General features: G+C 42.1%; 1 protein-coding gene across 2 annotated transcripts in view; it reads left to right on the forward strand.

The window, feature by feature from the left end:
- The first annotated feature begins 2,899 nt into the window (after nt 1–2,899).
- The window catches only part of AFF2 (ALF transcription elongation factor 2), a 498,887-nt gene continuing 484,742 nt past the window's right edge, over nt 2,900–17,044 (forward strand). For both annotated transcript variants that reach the window (XM_002806427.4, XM_077988255.1), the window contains exon 1: nt 2,900–3,407. In XM_002806427.4, the coding sequence (XP_002806473.2) occupies nt 3,361–3,407 (47 nt within the window). In that variant the 5' untranslated portion in view covers nt 2,900–3,360. The remainder of the gene's footprint in view (nt 3,408–17,044) is intronic.

A 17,044-nucleotide genomic window follows, 5' to 3' on the forward strand; every position in this document is an offset into this window, starting at 1 on the left:
ACAAGGGCATTAGGCTGGTGAGGAGGAATATTCCATCTTAGCTAAGATGCCGTAGTGAGTGGAATGAGAGGGAAGCAACTGAATCCCCACCACAGGCTAGATGACAGCTAGATGATCCCAGTATGACAGCAGCAGTGGGCCCTCCCTCCAGATAGCCTTTTTATTTCCTCTTGCTACTGTTCTCCATGCAAAATGCTTTCTCCTCCCTCCTGCTAGCTTTTGGTGGAGGAAGCATGGCTTGGATCCAGCATCCTGTCCGAATATTTGAGGATTCATTGAAGAGCTGAGTTCTTGGGCCCCTGGCCCCATCACAGCCAGAGATGCACAGAGTGAGGAGGAAGGGAAAAAACACACCTTGGATCAGAGAAGACAAAGCTTCTATCTTGCCCAGTAGCTGATGCTCAGTGAGCAGGTGCCAGGCCCGGGCCAAGAGACCTCAGGGACAGCCTGGCCCCTTCAGTGTTGCTTGTCTTAGCCTCATCTCTGTTTGAGGAGCGTGGCTAGGAAGTGGGAGTTCCTTCTACCCAACTCAACCTTCCTGCTTGGTTTTGATCTCAGGAAGGGAAAGCCCCTGCCCCTCTTTTGAAGCAGCAGCTGGCACCGCTTGTCTCTTCTCTCCTTCCCGCAGGCACTTCTGTTCATAGTGCTGCCTCTTGCTGGCTCCTTCTGCTTCTGCTTGGTCCTCCTGCTGATTGGGAAGAAAGTGCACCAGTGGAGTGATGGGGGGCTGGAACTCTTAAAGGGGAAGCTTTATTTCTGTTGAAAATTTGTTTGCTTAGCATACTATTTGTTTTTCTATCTTTCCCCATTAAATACAATTTTGTGAGAAAAGTAAACCAGAAATAAAGTGACCATAATCACCATTTAAATGTTAATTGTAGATGTTCTGGCTTTCCTGTAAGGATTTTCAAGCAGATCAAGTACTAATGCTGGCAACAATCATTAGCAATCAAATCCAATTTGAGGATTTTTTACTGAAGGCATAAAGGTTGTGGGCCACAGATCTGAGCGAGGCCGTCCTTGTTGCTTTAAGGGCTCTCAGAATAGGGCCGAATACTAGAATTCTATGAATAAACAAGGCACAGAGATAATTTGAAAATCCCCAGCACCATTTTTGCCAATAACTGTTTCTCCATAGAGTCTTTTTGACCATCCGAGTTTATAGGTAGCCAAATCTACAAGTCACTTTGAGATGTAGTCTCCCCTTGGCTGCCCACTGGTTGATTTTCCATCAATCAACCAGTATCTGTTGAGGACTTGGTCCCATGCAAAGTAAATAGAAATCTAAGCAAAGTCCCACTGGATGCTTGAGTTGCAGAGCCTTGTTTCTCTATGTTAATGATGTGCTTTTTTCCCCCCGCATAAAACAATGTGAAAGAGACCAGACCCTGGGTCCCTTGTAGCTCAAATGCTGAAGTCATTCATGGTTGGAGCTGAGGCACCTTCTACTGGCTTCAGCCCTGGAAGAGCTTCCCAGGTTCTAGGTTCTAATCTGGGATCCCCCTCTAGGGGAAATATCAGATCTTGAGTATTTTAATGTCTTGGGGCCTCTGTTTCTTCAGGAAAAAAAATGAAGTTAAAAGCTATTTGGATGATTTTGGTAATATGAGATAATACTGTAGAAGCATATTCAAATAGAAGGCAGAATGTCAGAGAAGTATGAGCCAGAGGGCTGCTGGGTGTTTCATGGGGAAACTGAGGCCCAGATAAGTGACTTGCTTGGAGTCACACAGAGAGCTACTGGCACCCTGCTCTGTCAGGGTTCAGTCTACTGTCCTTCCCAAGAGAGTTCTAGCCTTAGGATTTGAATAATATGCCAATACTATTCCCTCTGTATAACGATACGAAGAAGGCAAATTAGATGCCCGGGACTCCAGAATGCTCATGTCCTGAAATGCCAGAAACCGGTCCCGCCCCTTCCCACAGGCCTTTCTCTGCAAGGAGGCCAGGGAACCTTTCCCTCCAGGGAATTGGCTAAAGGGATCCACCCCTTCCTGGGGTCCCTTCCTGGACCAGAGGTGGAGGTTGAAGGGAGTAGGAGGCTCTGTTAAACCCTCCACGTGCAGAAAGAGAATTTCAGGCCAGAAGGGAGACGGGCAGCCGGTGCGTGGGATACTGGGCACACACCCAGTGGTTTTCCCATTTATCAGAGGAAGAGCGTGCAGAAGTCTTTTGCTCAAGGCACCTGGTGACTGTGCAAGGAAAGTGACAGTGGAACCCAGTTTAACAGTGTCCCAACCCCGAACTCAAGGACCACACAAGGGCAGTCATTTGTTCCTATCCTTGCAGCCCACTGAATCCAGGGCCTACAGCTCGCCGACCTACTAGGTGCGCGCCTAAAGGCATGCCTGGAGGGCCTGGGTGCGGGCACGTGGAGCCACGGGGACGGTGAAGGTGACCGCCTTCTCCTTCCTGGACCCGCATGCTACGCACTACAGACCTGAGGGATGCTCAGGCCCGCAAAAGTTTGTTCCACTACTCGGGGGCTCAAGGAGCTGTGCTTGAGGTGACAGGGGGCGACCTTCAACCCCAGGGCTGTTTGTGCTGTCTTTTCTAGATCGAAACTAATTCCCAGTGGGGCGGGGGGTGGGCTGGGTTTCAGAGAGGGGTCGCATTCCCCAAGCCAGCGTCGGGGTCCCGCCAGCCCACCTCCTGTATCCCTGCCACGGCGGCCCCTGCGTCCCGGGTCCGGGTCCCCGTCCGGGTCCGGGTCCGGGTCCTCAGCTCTGTGGCCGCTCCCACTAGCTGATTTTGACAGTGGGGGGTGGGAGGGGGTTCCTGAACGGCGGGGGCGGGCACCGCAAGCCCCTGCCAGATCCGGGGATGATAACGTGCCTGCTCCATGTCGCGGCTTCGAGCTGTCCAGGCTCCGCCCCCTGTGAGTGTGTAAGTGTGTGATGCTGCCGCGGCCGCCGCCGCCGCCTGTGCAGCCGCTGCCGCCGCCGCCGCCGCCGCTGCCGCCCCGGCTGCCGCGCCGCGCCGCTGCCTCTGCCCCGGCCGCCCCCGCCGCCGCCGCCGGCCCGCAGCCCGCCAGGCGGGCGGCCCAGCCCGCCTGAGCCCGCAGCGGCTGCCGCCGCAGCGTCGGGACGCTGGGTGCGCGGGCTACCGCAGACCGAGCGGACCTGAGTGGGCGACCAGGCTCTTGCCCGCCCAGTGCCACTGCCGCCGCTGCCTCTCCGGAGCGCAAGACCAGGCATCTCCAGCGCCCGCCCCTGCTGCCGATGCGGCCCGCACACTTTTAGCTGGGCGGGAGGGCTGGAGAGCCGGGCCGCCGAGAACCGCCAGCGAGCTGTGCCGAGAGTCGCGCCGACCCGCTGCGATCAGGGACAGGCGCCCACCCGCCGCCGCCGCCCGACCGCTATGGATCTATTCGACTTTTTCAGAGACTGGGACTTGGAGCAGCAGTGGTAGGTGTTGATTTTTGCCTTCTCCTTTGATGAGCGAGTCTCCTGGCGAAGTCTGAGGTTTTCGCCTTTGTTAAGAGGAGCTGGAGCTGTCGTGGGGGGCGCCCCGGACTCCCTCCCACTTGCTCTCAGCCACCTCTGGCCCCGGCCGCGCTGACTCCTAGGTCGGATGCCAGGGTGGGGGGAGGTGCGGGAAGAGGGAGGGATGCGGACCCTAAAGCGTCGCTTTGCGCTCCAAGTCTAAAGAGTTGCATTTGGCTCACATCGAATTCGGTGCCGCCCGAGAGCTGAACCGCACGACCTCCCAGGAGCTTTTCTCTCGGAGCGGCTCGCGGGTCTGGCCTCCTTGAGCCCCGGATGCCGCCCGCCCGAAATGCCTCAACTTTCCAGGTGCCCAACGCTCGCGGCCGGCCATGGGGGAAAGGCAACGGCCAGGTGCCGCCGGCTGCCCTCTGCTTCCTTGGTGGCCACCGCCCCCGCTGCCGCCACCTCCATCCCTGCGCTGCGCAGCGCGCACACCTTTCCTTCTGCCGACTCAGCCCAAGTTCCCTGCACTCCTGGGTGGAGCAGCGGCTTTGGGGGCCACCACTCAGGGGACCTTGGTTCGGGGCCGACTTCGGCGCTTGGCTTTCAAGACTGAGGGTTTTCGGAGTTGGCCCCCAAAGTCCGCAGCTCTGATGTCAATGCACATTTAATTACCGGCTGGACCCCCGTCGGCCTCCCACTGGGAGGCAGCCGTAGTTTTTTGTAATGGGCATCCAGCTCGGATTCAAAGGTTGAGTCAGCTCTTCACAAAATACCCTAAACTTGTCGCTGAGACATTTTGAAAGATGGTAGAAAGGTGACTGGGGAGCTGGAAAGTTGTTACTGTCTTAGAGATGTGCGTGCGCGTGTGCATAAATACTGATATACATATCTATTAACTTTTCAAAAACTTCACTTACTACAAACATTATCACAATTTATTTGTCATAGTATTTAAACATATCAGATTCCCCCCGCAGTCTAAGGAATTAGATAGGGAGGGGGCGCAGTGGTAACCGCTTAAAATTGCATTCTTGGTTATTGCCTTTTAAAATGTATTTAGAATGATCTGTAGTACCTACCAATAGTGCAAAATCTTTTGCAATGTTAAACTACTAGCGGCCGTTGGTTATGAATGCTGTGTATTTTTACAAGGATTTCCCCTGTTGATGTGATATTTTAGGCAATTTCCTTCTTTAAAAAAGGGTCATATGCTTAGCCAACAGCTTCATTATGCCAATCATGCCTCCTTTAGTTGCAAATCCAAGATAATCAGAACTTAAATACATTTTATTTTACAGCAATTCCGGATAAATCCTTGAAGCACAAATTATGCTGTGTTAGTATTAATCTATAAGGCGTTTTTGATACCACGGTTTTATCAGCTCTGTAGAAATACATTGTTACATTAAAAAAATGCTGTTATTTGAAAGTAAAAATTACAATAAAATTATTGCTCAATTAGATATGCTCCTGCACACAGCCTTTACTCTGCTTCACTAATTTATTTTGCAGACAACTGATAACCATAGCACTACTATTTGCATACAATTTGCCTAATATATGGTGTGGGTTACATCGTTAATTTAACAGACATTGTTATAATTAATTTCATGGGTATAGTTCAAATGTTAAACATATACAAGGTATTAGGTTTTTAGAAACATTTTTTATATTAATTCTGGTTTAATCTTATGCATATGCAATTGCATATTTAAAGGGGATGGACTCTTTTATGTTTGATTTCTTTAAAAAAAATGATAGGCTCCCTCACCCTTGTGGGAGGCTTTCTTTTTCTTATCTTAAGGAAAATGCAAAACCTTTTTTTCCTCCAGATCCCTAACTGAGCCACATCAGTTGAGGAGCACAGACTTGGACACTTCGAGAATATTATGTGAAATACTGATTAATTAGTGTAACGCATCTGCATAAATAAGTCTGTCCTTTCCCTCCGTACATGATCCAGGAAAATTTCTCCTTCTTACTGCTCATGAGTGGCACACTTCGTTATGCATCTCTGTTTATAAACATTTGTAATGTGGTTGTGCTTCTGGGTTTTATACAGCTCCACAGAGAAAAGGAAAATAAATGTGACAATAGTGGATGAACTAAAAAGCTTGACATTGTCTTTTCCCACTTCTCTTTGGAAGTCCAGAGCATGCCAGTTACATATTCATTATATGTTTACGTGCCTTCTTTGGGAGTAAATAGCTACTTAAAGTGATGGCCTCCACTCCCCACACCCCCAACCCCCCAGGAAGGCCAAGAAAGGAAGAAAGACCAGCAAAGTTAATGATCTTATTTACCTTTAATTTATTCTTAACATTCACTTGTGGAGCAGTAAGCTCTGAGCTATCTCTACTGCAACCCTAGATGTCTGACAATAAATGGATCAGGACAGCTTAAAAACGAACTCATTTTCCTAGACATAACATACAAAGGCATATGTGTTATTTGCAAACATTTGACTGTAGCAAACAAAAAGTGTGTGCCCATTTATAAACACACACATTTGTTAGGACAAATGTAAATGGAAAGGATGGAGTACTAATGATGCTGCAGTGTGCATGTTATGGGCAGTGTTTGGGAATGCTCACATGCCTAATGGAACATACCACTGGATTTCACAAACTGCAAGAATAACTAAATGGGTCATGCTCTGGACTCGATTAAAGGGCCAAAGCTCAAGTTCTTTAAGATTCCTGAATGAATGAGCAATGTTCACCTGAGTTTGAATTTAATATAAACCATTCTGTGAAAGAAAAAAGATGGCACAGATGTCTGTCTGTGTGCATGAAAGACATCACTTGCTCTTCAAGAAAAAGATAAATTTAAAAAAAAATCAAATTTCTTCATTTAAATCATTCCATAGACTTGTTTTTGGTAACCAAGTAAATGAATTATTGAGGTGACCGAAGATCATGTAATGATGTCATTAATCCCCAGTTAAGAGGGGGAAAAAAAAGCAAATTCAGAGGGCCTTTCAGTTCTGTAAGTACCTCCCACCCAGTATTGATTAGTTATTGCTTTGTGACATGCCAAGGTTCTTTGTGGGGATGCTTACCTTTCCTTCATTGGAAGGAAGGAAAGGAAAGAAAACACAGAAAATACAGAAAGGGACACATTCTTAAAAATTAAAAAAAAAAAAAATGAAAAGAAAACCACCATGATAGCAAAATCAGAACGTTCAAAAGCCTAGTTATAATTGTAAAGTGATTGTGACAGTGGCTGGCTTCTCACTGCAAGGGACAGCATCAATTGTTTGTAGTTTTTATGTGATGTCTCACAAATAGCCTAATTAGAGGCAAGCTTGCAAACGGGCAGTTATACAGGAAGAGACTTCAACTCACTAAACTGTTATATAAATAGAAAGTTCAAAGGTCTGTGTGGGGCTGTCAAGGCTGAGAAGGGGCCATGTGTCGGCCAGGCTTCTCCTCCTAGGGTAAAGGCAGCCCCAGGGCCTGCCCCAGCAGTCCGAACTGCACTTTCCCCAGTTTTCCTCGACCTTACGAGGGCGGGGCAGTACTGGAGAAGGGGCGGGGGGCTGCTTTCTAGACAAAAGTGAACTGTTTCAGCTCCAGCCGGGCATGGCCCATGCACTGCAGCAACCCGGCTGCCTCCTCCTGTTCTGTGAGCACAGGTCTTCTGAGGCCTGGTTAGCTACAATCCTCCAGAAGAGCGGAACAGGACTGTTTACGGATGGGAAGGTGTGGAGATGGGGGGACACAATCTTTGCCAACTTGGAGATGCTAGGGCTGTGGTGGGGTAAGGGAAGGGGAAGTCCTGTTTTGAATAAGGCCTAGAGATTCCCAGCATTTCTTGGTCTCTACCTCCATCCATTTATCTTTCCCCTTTTCCCTCTGTGGTCTCTTAAAAGGCAGACTGCCTATGGTCTGTTTTCTTTGCTAGTACAGTATGCATTCTCCCGTGTGTTTGAGCATTCATTCAACAAACCATTTGGGGTTGTGTTTCTTAAGGGAATGTGTGGGTAGGAGAAATATAAGTTGGTGAAATTCACTAGTAAGGTCTCCTCCGCAACTCCCCAAACCCTCCAAAGAATGAAAGCTCTCAGTAAATCTTAAGAGGCACATCTATTGGACACCGAAGAAAATTATCTCATGGTAGAAATCAGCTTAATGATAAATGAATTGTTTTGCTAATGATTCAGTCAAGCATTTAACAACTTTAAAATATACAAATCAAGATAGAAAATGACTGCCTCGAAAATGAATCCATCATTATAGACATAAATGAGATTCCATACATTTAAGCATCCTGTAGATGGATACAAATTATATTGTATTTAAACAGGCTAATTATTACTGAATAGAAATGGTTTTAATGTACTAACCTTTAACATGAAATAAATGCCCATTATTCTTAGCTAAGATTATTTTTGCATGCAAAATTTGCACTTATTTAACACAATTTCAAAACTGTAGAAGTCCAATGAAATGGCCTTCTCTGGAACAATTTAGAGCTGTGGCCTTAAGAGCTTGTAACTGTAGGTCATACCTCAAAGAGGAAAACTGCCATATACTTGATTAGCCTGTCATGTAGACAAAACAATTTTTGCTGCAGTGACTACATTTTTTACTTGTAATTTTGTTTTTCTTTTTCTGATTGCTGTGGGATAAAGAGAGATTTTAAAAACTTGCTTACTGATAAATGGAAAGAAATGTTACTGATTAAAGAACTCAAGACCAAACTTGAAGAAACCTTTTTGAGTGTGTGTGTGTGTTGTGCATGTGTGTGTTTCACTTGTGGTGGAACTCAACATTATCATTGCTGCTATAATTTGAATGTTTACTCTGTGCCACAAGCTTGGACTAAATTCTGGAAGGACTCAATTTCATTTAATCCTTCCAACAACTTTCTGAGATAGGACCTGTTATGATCCCTGTTTTACAGATGAAGCAATGAAATCACACAGGCACTCACTCAGTGATGCAATCCAGGTTTCAGCATAGATGGAGCTGACCCCAGAGCCTGCAGCATCAACAACTGACATTTTGTCTGAACCTTTCCAACATGTGGAATGCTGTTCCACATGCTATCTCATTTGATCATTGTGAGTTAGAATGTTCAGGTGTTCTTGGCATTTTATTGAATGGCAAATTCAATCTTAGAGAGGTTGTGTGACACATGTAAGTTCACACAGCCTGTTGGTAGTAGAGCTTGCTCAGAAATCCACATCTGCCTATTTCCAAGTCAGGTGCCTTTTCACAAAAGCTCATTGCCTATTATTTATTGTGTGGGTCCGAATATTTATTTAGCTGTCACTGAAACAAATGGATTGGATTGTGTATGTTGTACTTGTGGAAAAAATCTGTGGAATTACCATGTAATTTGACCAGCCCTGGAACTCTGTTTTTTCCTTTTAATTAGAAAGAGAGCAGTCTATATACTGATACAATCTCTTAGTATGTCATTTATGGAAGCCCCTTTCATGAAAATGTGAGAATGGAAAATCATGTGTGTGTGTGTGTGTGTGTGTGTGTGTATGACAAATCTCAGGTCCATTTAAATCTGAATGCTCAAATTTTGAAGATTTGATACTTGAATATAAAGAAGACCATGGTATACTTTTTGGCTCATTTGGAGCCTCAAAACTGGAGGTGGGAAGTTGGTAACATTTCATTCCAAAGCTTTCTAATTTACCACTTGTGCTCACAATAACCTTAAAGGTTTGTTAGGATTGGTATTTTAGCTTCATTTTGTAGATAAGAAAACGGAAGCTCAGAGAGGTTAACTTACTTGCCTGAATTTACACAGCAGGTGAATAGTCTTAGGATATGTGTTTGTTGCTCTTTTCGCTGTATCATCACTGTTGCATTAAGTTGTTAATATTTAAATATCCACGTTGCTTCCTAGAGAATGGTGTGTCACTCTCTGGCATCATTTAGCACGGTGTTTTTCCATCACAGGTACTCAATAAACATCTGTTGATTGATGTTACTGTCACATTCAACTCAAAGACTGTTCCATGCAAATGCAGGTCTCTTTCAAGGATAGTTGCTTAGTAAATCCTGGTGATAATACTGTACCTCTGCCTGTGTGATTGTATATTAGTTATTTGTAATTCTTTTCATGTCTTTTAGCCAGTCTGATCTCTTTTGCAGAAAATAAAGAGAATAACCAATGGTTACAGAAGAAGATTAATAGGAAAAGGCAAAAATAGTATTCATATAATTGGCATGATTTTAAAAAATAGAATTTCTATGAATTCCAAGGTGTGTTTAGCCCAGAAGAAAAACAAGAGGAAAGAATATCTTTTAAGGTACAGCATTATAGGAATTAACGCGGACTGGTATTGTGTCTCAATCTGCATTGATAACATTAATAAAGAATGTGTAACAAAAATCTGAGGGAAAAATGAGTGGCCGGAGGGTTGGGATTCCTCCAGCTTTCCTTGAGTTTCAGTCTTTATGACTTGTATTTCATGAGAAGGCTGTTTTTCTACTTAACTACAGCAGATCCACACCATAAATTATCATGACTGTTAAACAAAGGTCCAGCCCTAGGTTCTTCTAATGTAAAACTTTTATGTTACACTTTAATGAAATTTTATATGCATGTTCAAAGCAAGGCACACTTTACACCGTAGAGAGGGTGATGTTCTGAATTGTTGAATTTATTTTAAAGTAAATCTTTTAGATGACCTTAGCTCCTAACATCTACCTACTTACCGAGCTCAAAAAAAGTTGTCTGAGAACTGAAAAAAATGGCATGATTTAAGCAAAACTGACAATAGCACTATAGCTAGAACCTGATTTTGATTATGGATTGCTTAGTTTATGGGATGCTGTTTTTCAAATATACCTGTGTATTTTGCTTCATTTGAAAAATAAAATCAGCTAATGTTTCAAAGTAATCTTTGATTTGGTTCTTCAGTAGGTACTTTCCCTTATATGAAGGTGTAAAAGTCACACTTTGAGGAATAAGCTAAGGAAACAAGCTTTATTTTCATTACAAAATCAAAATCACTCATCTGTTTATTTTTCCAATGTTTCTTTTGTTGGAGAAATAAAAGACATTACTTCCATCCTATGAAGAACAGTTTGTTTTGTTAGATTTCCAAATAAGAGTTCTCTGCATCATCTACCATCTTCAATGAAAACCAGATCTCAGTAGCAGATACTGGTTCACTTGGTGACCTTTATTAAACCATTTTCCTGGAGTCAGTTTTTGTGTTTTGTAGGCAATGTATCTCCTGGAAATAAATAGCTTTGAAATGGTTTCTTTTTTGTATAAGTAAAAAATCATATGCTACTTGTCTTGTAGTGGTGCTGCAATTGAAATCTCAGCTTTAACAATCACTGGAAGAAGTTGTTTGCTAAAAGTGTGATGTCTTCTTGGTGTTTGGGTTTCTAGTATGGTTTGATCAAACCAACCAAGCAGATGGAATGTATTGTTATAAGGTCATTTTAACCTTTAAACTATGGCAACATGTACATGACACCCTGACTATCTGTTGAACAATGAAAAATGCAATTACATAGACTTTATTTCCCCAATCAGGATGTCAGTCAACTAATGTTTTAATAAATTATTTTTCAAAGGACTGATTGTTTTCATGCCAGGCAGTGACTAAATTAGACTCAGTGTGATGGATGTTTCTGATGAAGTGCCATGGAGAGGTTTCATCAAGTTGCTATTATTTATTTGCTGCCAAAGTGCTTGGCTTTGGTGTGTAGATGTTAATCAATTCCTAGAAGCTGGAGTTTTAAGGCTGGAGGGCCCCTTTGAATCATGTGATCCAAACTCCTCATTGTACAGGTAAGGAGACTGAGGCCCAGGATGGAAAATGACTTGCCCAAGGACATCCAGTCAGTAATTGGCAAAACCAGGTCAGGAGCCCTTGTACCCTACTTCAGTGTTTGTCATCTTTCAAGAACTGTTTGTATTGCCTACCTACTCTGTGCCCAACACTTTGCTAGTCAGTCATTTTTAGGGAGAGATAAAAGGCCCGTAGAAGATGACCTCTGGCCTCGCAGAATTTACATTGAAATGTATAGTTAGCATTAGGGAAATAGTATGACATGAACTGTAAGTAAAATAGGAATTCTGGGAGAGAGAGAGAATGCAAGCTAAGTAGGCAAAACAATCCTGGTCAAGGCCCATGAAACTCTTTTATCAGTATTAGTACAGTTCAGAGTGAAATGGAAATCCAGAAATTTTTATTGTTTAGGGGACCAGGAGCATTGAATACTAAACGTAAGACAATTGACTTTGGACCCTGAATTATCTGGTTTGACAATAGCTCACATTCATCACATAATTGCCTGAGTCCTCTTTTGCTGTGTGAATGGAGTATTCTCATTAACACAGACCAACATTTGCTGAGGGACAACCACAAAACTCTCCCAAGAAGAGTTTTGGAAACATTCATGCAAACATTCTTCAAAGAAATACCAAATGAAAATGTGTTTTTTTTCTGAAATAATTGAAACAAGTGTTTGTAAATTGGTACAGTTGCTGGCAAAATGGCCATTTTTCAAAAGAAGTGTATAGTGTAGCTCTTGAGATGTTCACAAATACATTGCTTCTTTTGCTTTTTCTCCTTTTCTAAAAATATAATTAACTGTTTTGTTTGTTAGGTGTGTACCAACATTTTACCATCAGTATTTCTTTTTTCCTAAAAAGTGAGTTGGTGCCTTGGTACTGTGTGATTGGTGTTGACATCTGTGTTTACGATTAGCTGTTTGGCCACCAAGTAATTCTTTGCCTGGCTATGTCATTGTGCAAATCTCAGCTTTATCTCTGGGAAGCTGCTAGGGAGCAGCAAACCTCCTGCCTCCTCCGCCCCTCAAACTCCCATACTCCTACCCAATCTGTTCAGATGCCTCTCCTCTGTGCTTTCATATCTTCCTGAGCTGACTTCCACCTGGGCTGGATCCTGCTTTCTCCCTTTCCCAACTCTTCCCATGCACCTTTGTTGTTGTGAGTGATGAGAATGTGTCTTTTATTTTTGTGTTCCCAGTGCCTGGCCCAGAATAATGACCTAATGCTGCCAGTCCCGAGTGCAGCATCATTCATTTATTCAATTCGTTCAGGCACTATGCTAGCTCTTCAAAATATTAAATCTAGGCGAGAAGACCTAAAAGCAGTATTAATAATAGTAATAATTTAAGCTAATAATTAGAGGTAACATTTCCTGTGTGACAGGCTCTGATTTGTGTTATCCTATTTCTTTATTTAACAGAGCAGGAAACTGGGACAGAAGGGTTCAGCAACTTGCCCAAGGCCATACTGGTAGTATGTTGCTGAGCTGGAATTAATCCACAGGCCATGTGAATCCTTAGCTTCTCTGCTAATCTATAAGGATACCTAGGATAGATGCTATAATAGCGGCAACCGCTGCTTGCGCTGAGGCTCTGTAGTAGACTGGGCTAATGAGGACTTTACCACCCATCCTTAGTATTTACAAATTGGGTTTAAGTTCATTACCAAATATGAGGCATGACTTTCCAGATACCTACTCCAACAAGAGACACACAAGTCTGTTCCTCTTTGGTGTAAGTGGCAGATTCTGTGCTTGGGAGGAAGGTATACTCATCCATAAGCCTGAACTTAATTCAAACTTGACAAGAATGTGAGCTCATTAAGGGTGGAGAGTTTTGTTAGTTTTATTCACTGCTGCCACTGCAATGCTTAGAATAGTGTGTGGTGCACAGTAGGTGCTCAGTTATTTCTTTACTGAATAGGTAAATGGAATGATAGACAAAAACCTGCTTAATACTTTGTGTGATCAAATTTTTGAAGAGATAGCTCAAGAGGTGTAAGAATGAGGACCAAGAGAAGTGCTAAAATCACAATGAGCAGACAGGTGGGTACAGGTAGGTGTGTTGCCTTGCCTTCCGTACATACTTTTCTGAAATAGGACGCTTATAGAAATGTTATAAATTAAATGTTCTTTATGTGCATCTTACTTGCCAGGAATACTCTAGGGAAGTCTTTGTTGATGAGCAAAATCTCTCCCAAACAGCCCTAAACTTATCAGATTTGTATACAGCATTTTTAGATTTTAGATTTTTGTGTACAGCATTTTCTTGTCATGACGTATACCTACATTTAGTATCTGCAACAGTGCTTTAAGGGTAATTGTGCAGCCTTAAAAAAAAAAGGTGTAGCAACTTGTTACCATCCCTGAATTGTAGCTTTCATCTAGTACAAAGAGGGGGAGAACAGACCTTCAACATTTGCTGTGTATTTTTCTCCACACTTTTGTAACATTGTCTCCTCTTAGCTAGATGCCTTGTTTGCTTAATAGTTCCTGCTTTGGAGGCTAACCTGGGATTTGAATTTCCCTAACATACATTTTTACATTGAACACATTTTCTATTTATGTCTCTGGAGAATTCAAATTACAATTTCATACCAAGGATATGCAGAAAAGTTTCCACACGTGCTGATTTTTAAGAAATCTGTAAGATAATTTGGTAGGGAAAGAGGATTCGCATTTACAGAGCATTATGGCATATACTTTACAAACATCACCTCATTGAACAAGGACCCTAAAAGATAAGGGTTTTCACCCCCATTTTACAGATAAGAAAGATGGGGATCAGAGGAGTGCACCCCTAACTTTCTCAAAGTCACATGATTAGCCAACAGCAGAGCCCCAAGTTTCTTGGACCCAGAGATCACATCCCTTCTGCTATAACCTGCCTTCACAGAGTTGAAGATGAGCTGATAATAGAGTTTGTTGGGTACCTTCAAAGTACTAAAAGTAATCTGGAAAAACACCCCTGAATATTATTTTATTATCTTCAAATTGCAAAATTAAAGGTAGCAGGATGCAGGTCCAGAAGATAGACAAAAACATGAGATGACAAGGAAATTTAGGAAATTTTAGTGAGAGTGAAACACCCAGCCAGTTAAGTAAACCAGACTTTAAGGTACATACTAGGAGGACAGACTGTAGATAATTAATGGGTCTTTAATAAATTGGGTCTCATAATCAGAAATGAAACTTATCTGAATATTAGTTACAGATCCAGAAGAAATTCAAGAGCCATGATGGACCTTATAAAAAAAATAACAGTTAAAAGTTAACTATATCTCTTTTGCTACAATTAGGCATTTCGGCCATTTAGTTTTGAAGTTCTGTAACAGTTTAAACTTCAACAGTGCAAATGTATTCAGACTGTAAGTGGTAAAACTTCCTGTCAAGAATGATGAAGGCTGTGTTCATTGTATTCTGATTAGCATCATACTTAGAAATTACAATGAAATGCCAATGAGCACTCTAATGCCATTGAAAAAGGACATCCATGACACACGTCTGCCATACATACTTTGGTAAACAATTGCAGTGACTCATATACCTTGAACAAAAAACAGAAATTTGATCAACCTATTTCAAAAGGCTTGAAAGTTAAAGCGAATTCTAAATGTAGATTAGTAGCAAATAATGACAGCTGAGCCAGCATTACCTCAGTTGATTAATTTATAAGGATACTGGTCAATGATTTTACCCAACAGCTATGCATAGTAGAATCCTAATGGGATCTGTCTGTTAAAATTACATAAAGTAGGGCATTTGATTTATTTCATAGTTTCTCAGAGCTCAATTTTAACTTCATACAAATAATGCATTAGTCACCCGGGATAAATGACATGCTGAATACAGTTGTGATTTTGTCTGCTTCTCAAAATCAGATTTAGCAAAGGATTACATCTGTCTTCGTAGTTTATTCCTATCCTAAACATTTGTAGGTAGAGTGGGATCTTTTCTCTTGTTTCATATCTCGTTAGATGACATCGGACCATCCAGCCCTTTCCCTGCCTCTGGGTTTCTGGAGTGTGTAAGGAAGATTCACTGATTTAGGGGTAGTACTAAGACCTACCACATCAAATAGAAGGGTTTAAAGACATTGCTACTCTAAATATATCATTAAGAATATATCACTATCTATCTATTTATATATTGCTGAACTATTTTATTTCATTTTTGAGATTTGGTTACATTCTTAAATCTGGAGTACATATTATTATAAAGCTAATTCAGTAAAATAACACTTAAATCATTCAAATGCACTAAAGGAGGTGAAAATGTGGGGATCACCAAACTTTGCCTAAGTGCCTATACTCCAAATCATCATCTCCCTCACTATTGACCCTGGGGTTGGGAGAGTCTTTTCTTTGTGTTGTGAATGCTGCAGTAGCTGCTCCAGGGATGTACATCTCTGAGCCTTACAGTGTCAACCCAAATGTGATTTCAATGTCAAGATCTGGCTGACTTTTACACTCTGATCACCATTATTTCTGTCTTTTAGTAGCTTCATTGCCTTAACGGAGGATGGAAAGGTGAGTTTGCCCAACTGAAAAACTTTGAAATCTGTTCGGCCTACACTTGCACACCAAAATTAGAAGAAGGGGGAGGTTTTAAATTTGTGGCTGGCTGGAAATATGTGGGTTTATATTTTTAAGATGTAAAAAATATGATTAGGAGAAAGTTCTCAGAACTTCATGGACATCATGTAACTCTTAGAAAGTAAGGTAAATGATAAAATATGGGATAAGTTTCCTTAAATTGAACATAATCATAAAAATTCAAGGCAAAGCAACATATTCTGCAAAATTTATGAGATTTGAGGGTGGGGGAGAGTTTGCAAAGCTTGACAACCTCCAGTGCATCTGACCTGGCACATTCCTGTTGGTAATGAGAACCTTATGGGGTGCTGGGCCTCGGTTTTCTTAGGCAGGGCCTACTCCCCAAGGGTATCATAAATGATACGCAAGTCAGGAACTTCATGGCTCATGGCATTTCTCAGGGATATTTTAGTTAAGCTGTCCCACCCAGGTACAGTGGCAGAAGTTGAGAAGAGGGCCCACTTATAAATCTTTATTGAACTTTAATTAATTAATTATTTGCCATTGTTTATAGGAATTTGAAAGGGAAAGACATATTGAATGACCATGCCTATCTGACTTTATAGAAATGGTCCAGGTTCTTGGGGTTAATGTGACTTTTATTATTTGATAGTCATGCATTTGTTTAACAATGGCAATAACCAGAAAACCACAGAAGTATAAATACCAGTAATGAAAAGTTCAATGCAAAGAGGGAAAAAGAAGAAGAAAAAGTGCAATGCCAAAGTTAGGACTGTTTCTTCTGGTGTTTTCTTATGTTTTGTCTTCCCTTTTCTTTCCTTTTATTCCCACGTGCTGTGAAAGTTTGGAGTTGTCCACAATCTCATTTGTGAATTTGGGCCTTCCATCGTAGGATGTGTAGGGTGGTCAGTCACGAAATGTGTATTTGTAAATATGTGTTTGTTCAAAAAAGTCTTACCACCCGGATTTCCTGAACATAGTTCTCATATAGCTTTATTCTCAAAGGACTTCTAGCAGTGATGCTACATTTTTGTGGTGACAGTTGGAGGCAAGGAAATGTCCAAGTTGAATTGGTCTACTTGATGTTGATCCTTTAACTATGAATGTTTACTGCCTTCCCTGGGAACCTGGAACTTAGCCAACTTTAACAGCCATAGAAGACAAGCCTGATGTTACTTCTAAATACACAACCCTCAGTTCTCTATCACCTACCCTCCTCTTTCACTATCTTTTAAATTCCTGATATTTATTCATATAAACAGTTTAGTAGTTACTGT

This window comes from Macaca mulatta, chromosome X, assembly GCF_049350105.2.
Source record: "Macaca mulatta isolate MMU2019108-1 chromosome X, T2T-MMU8v2.0, whole genome shotgun sequence".
In the NCBI taxonomy this organism is placed as follows: Eukaryota; Metazoa; Chordata; class Mammalia; order Primates; family Cercopithecidae; genus Macaca; species Macaca mulatta.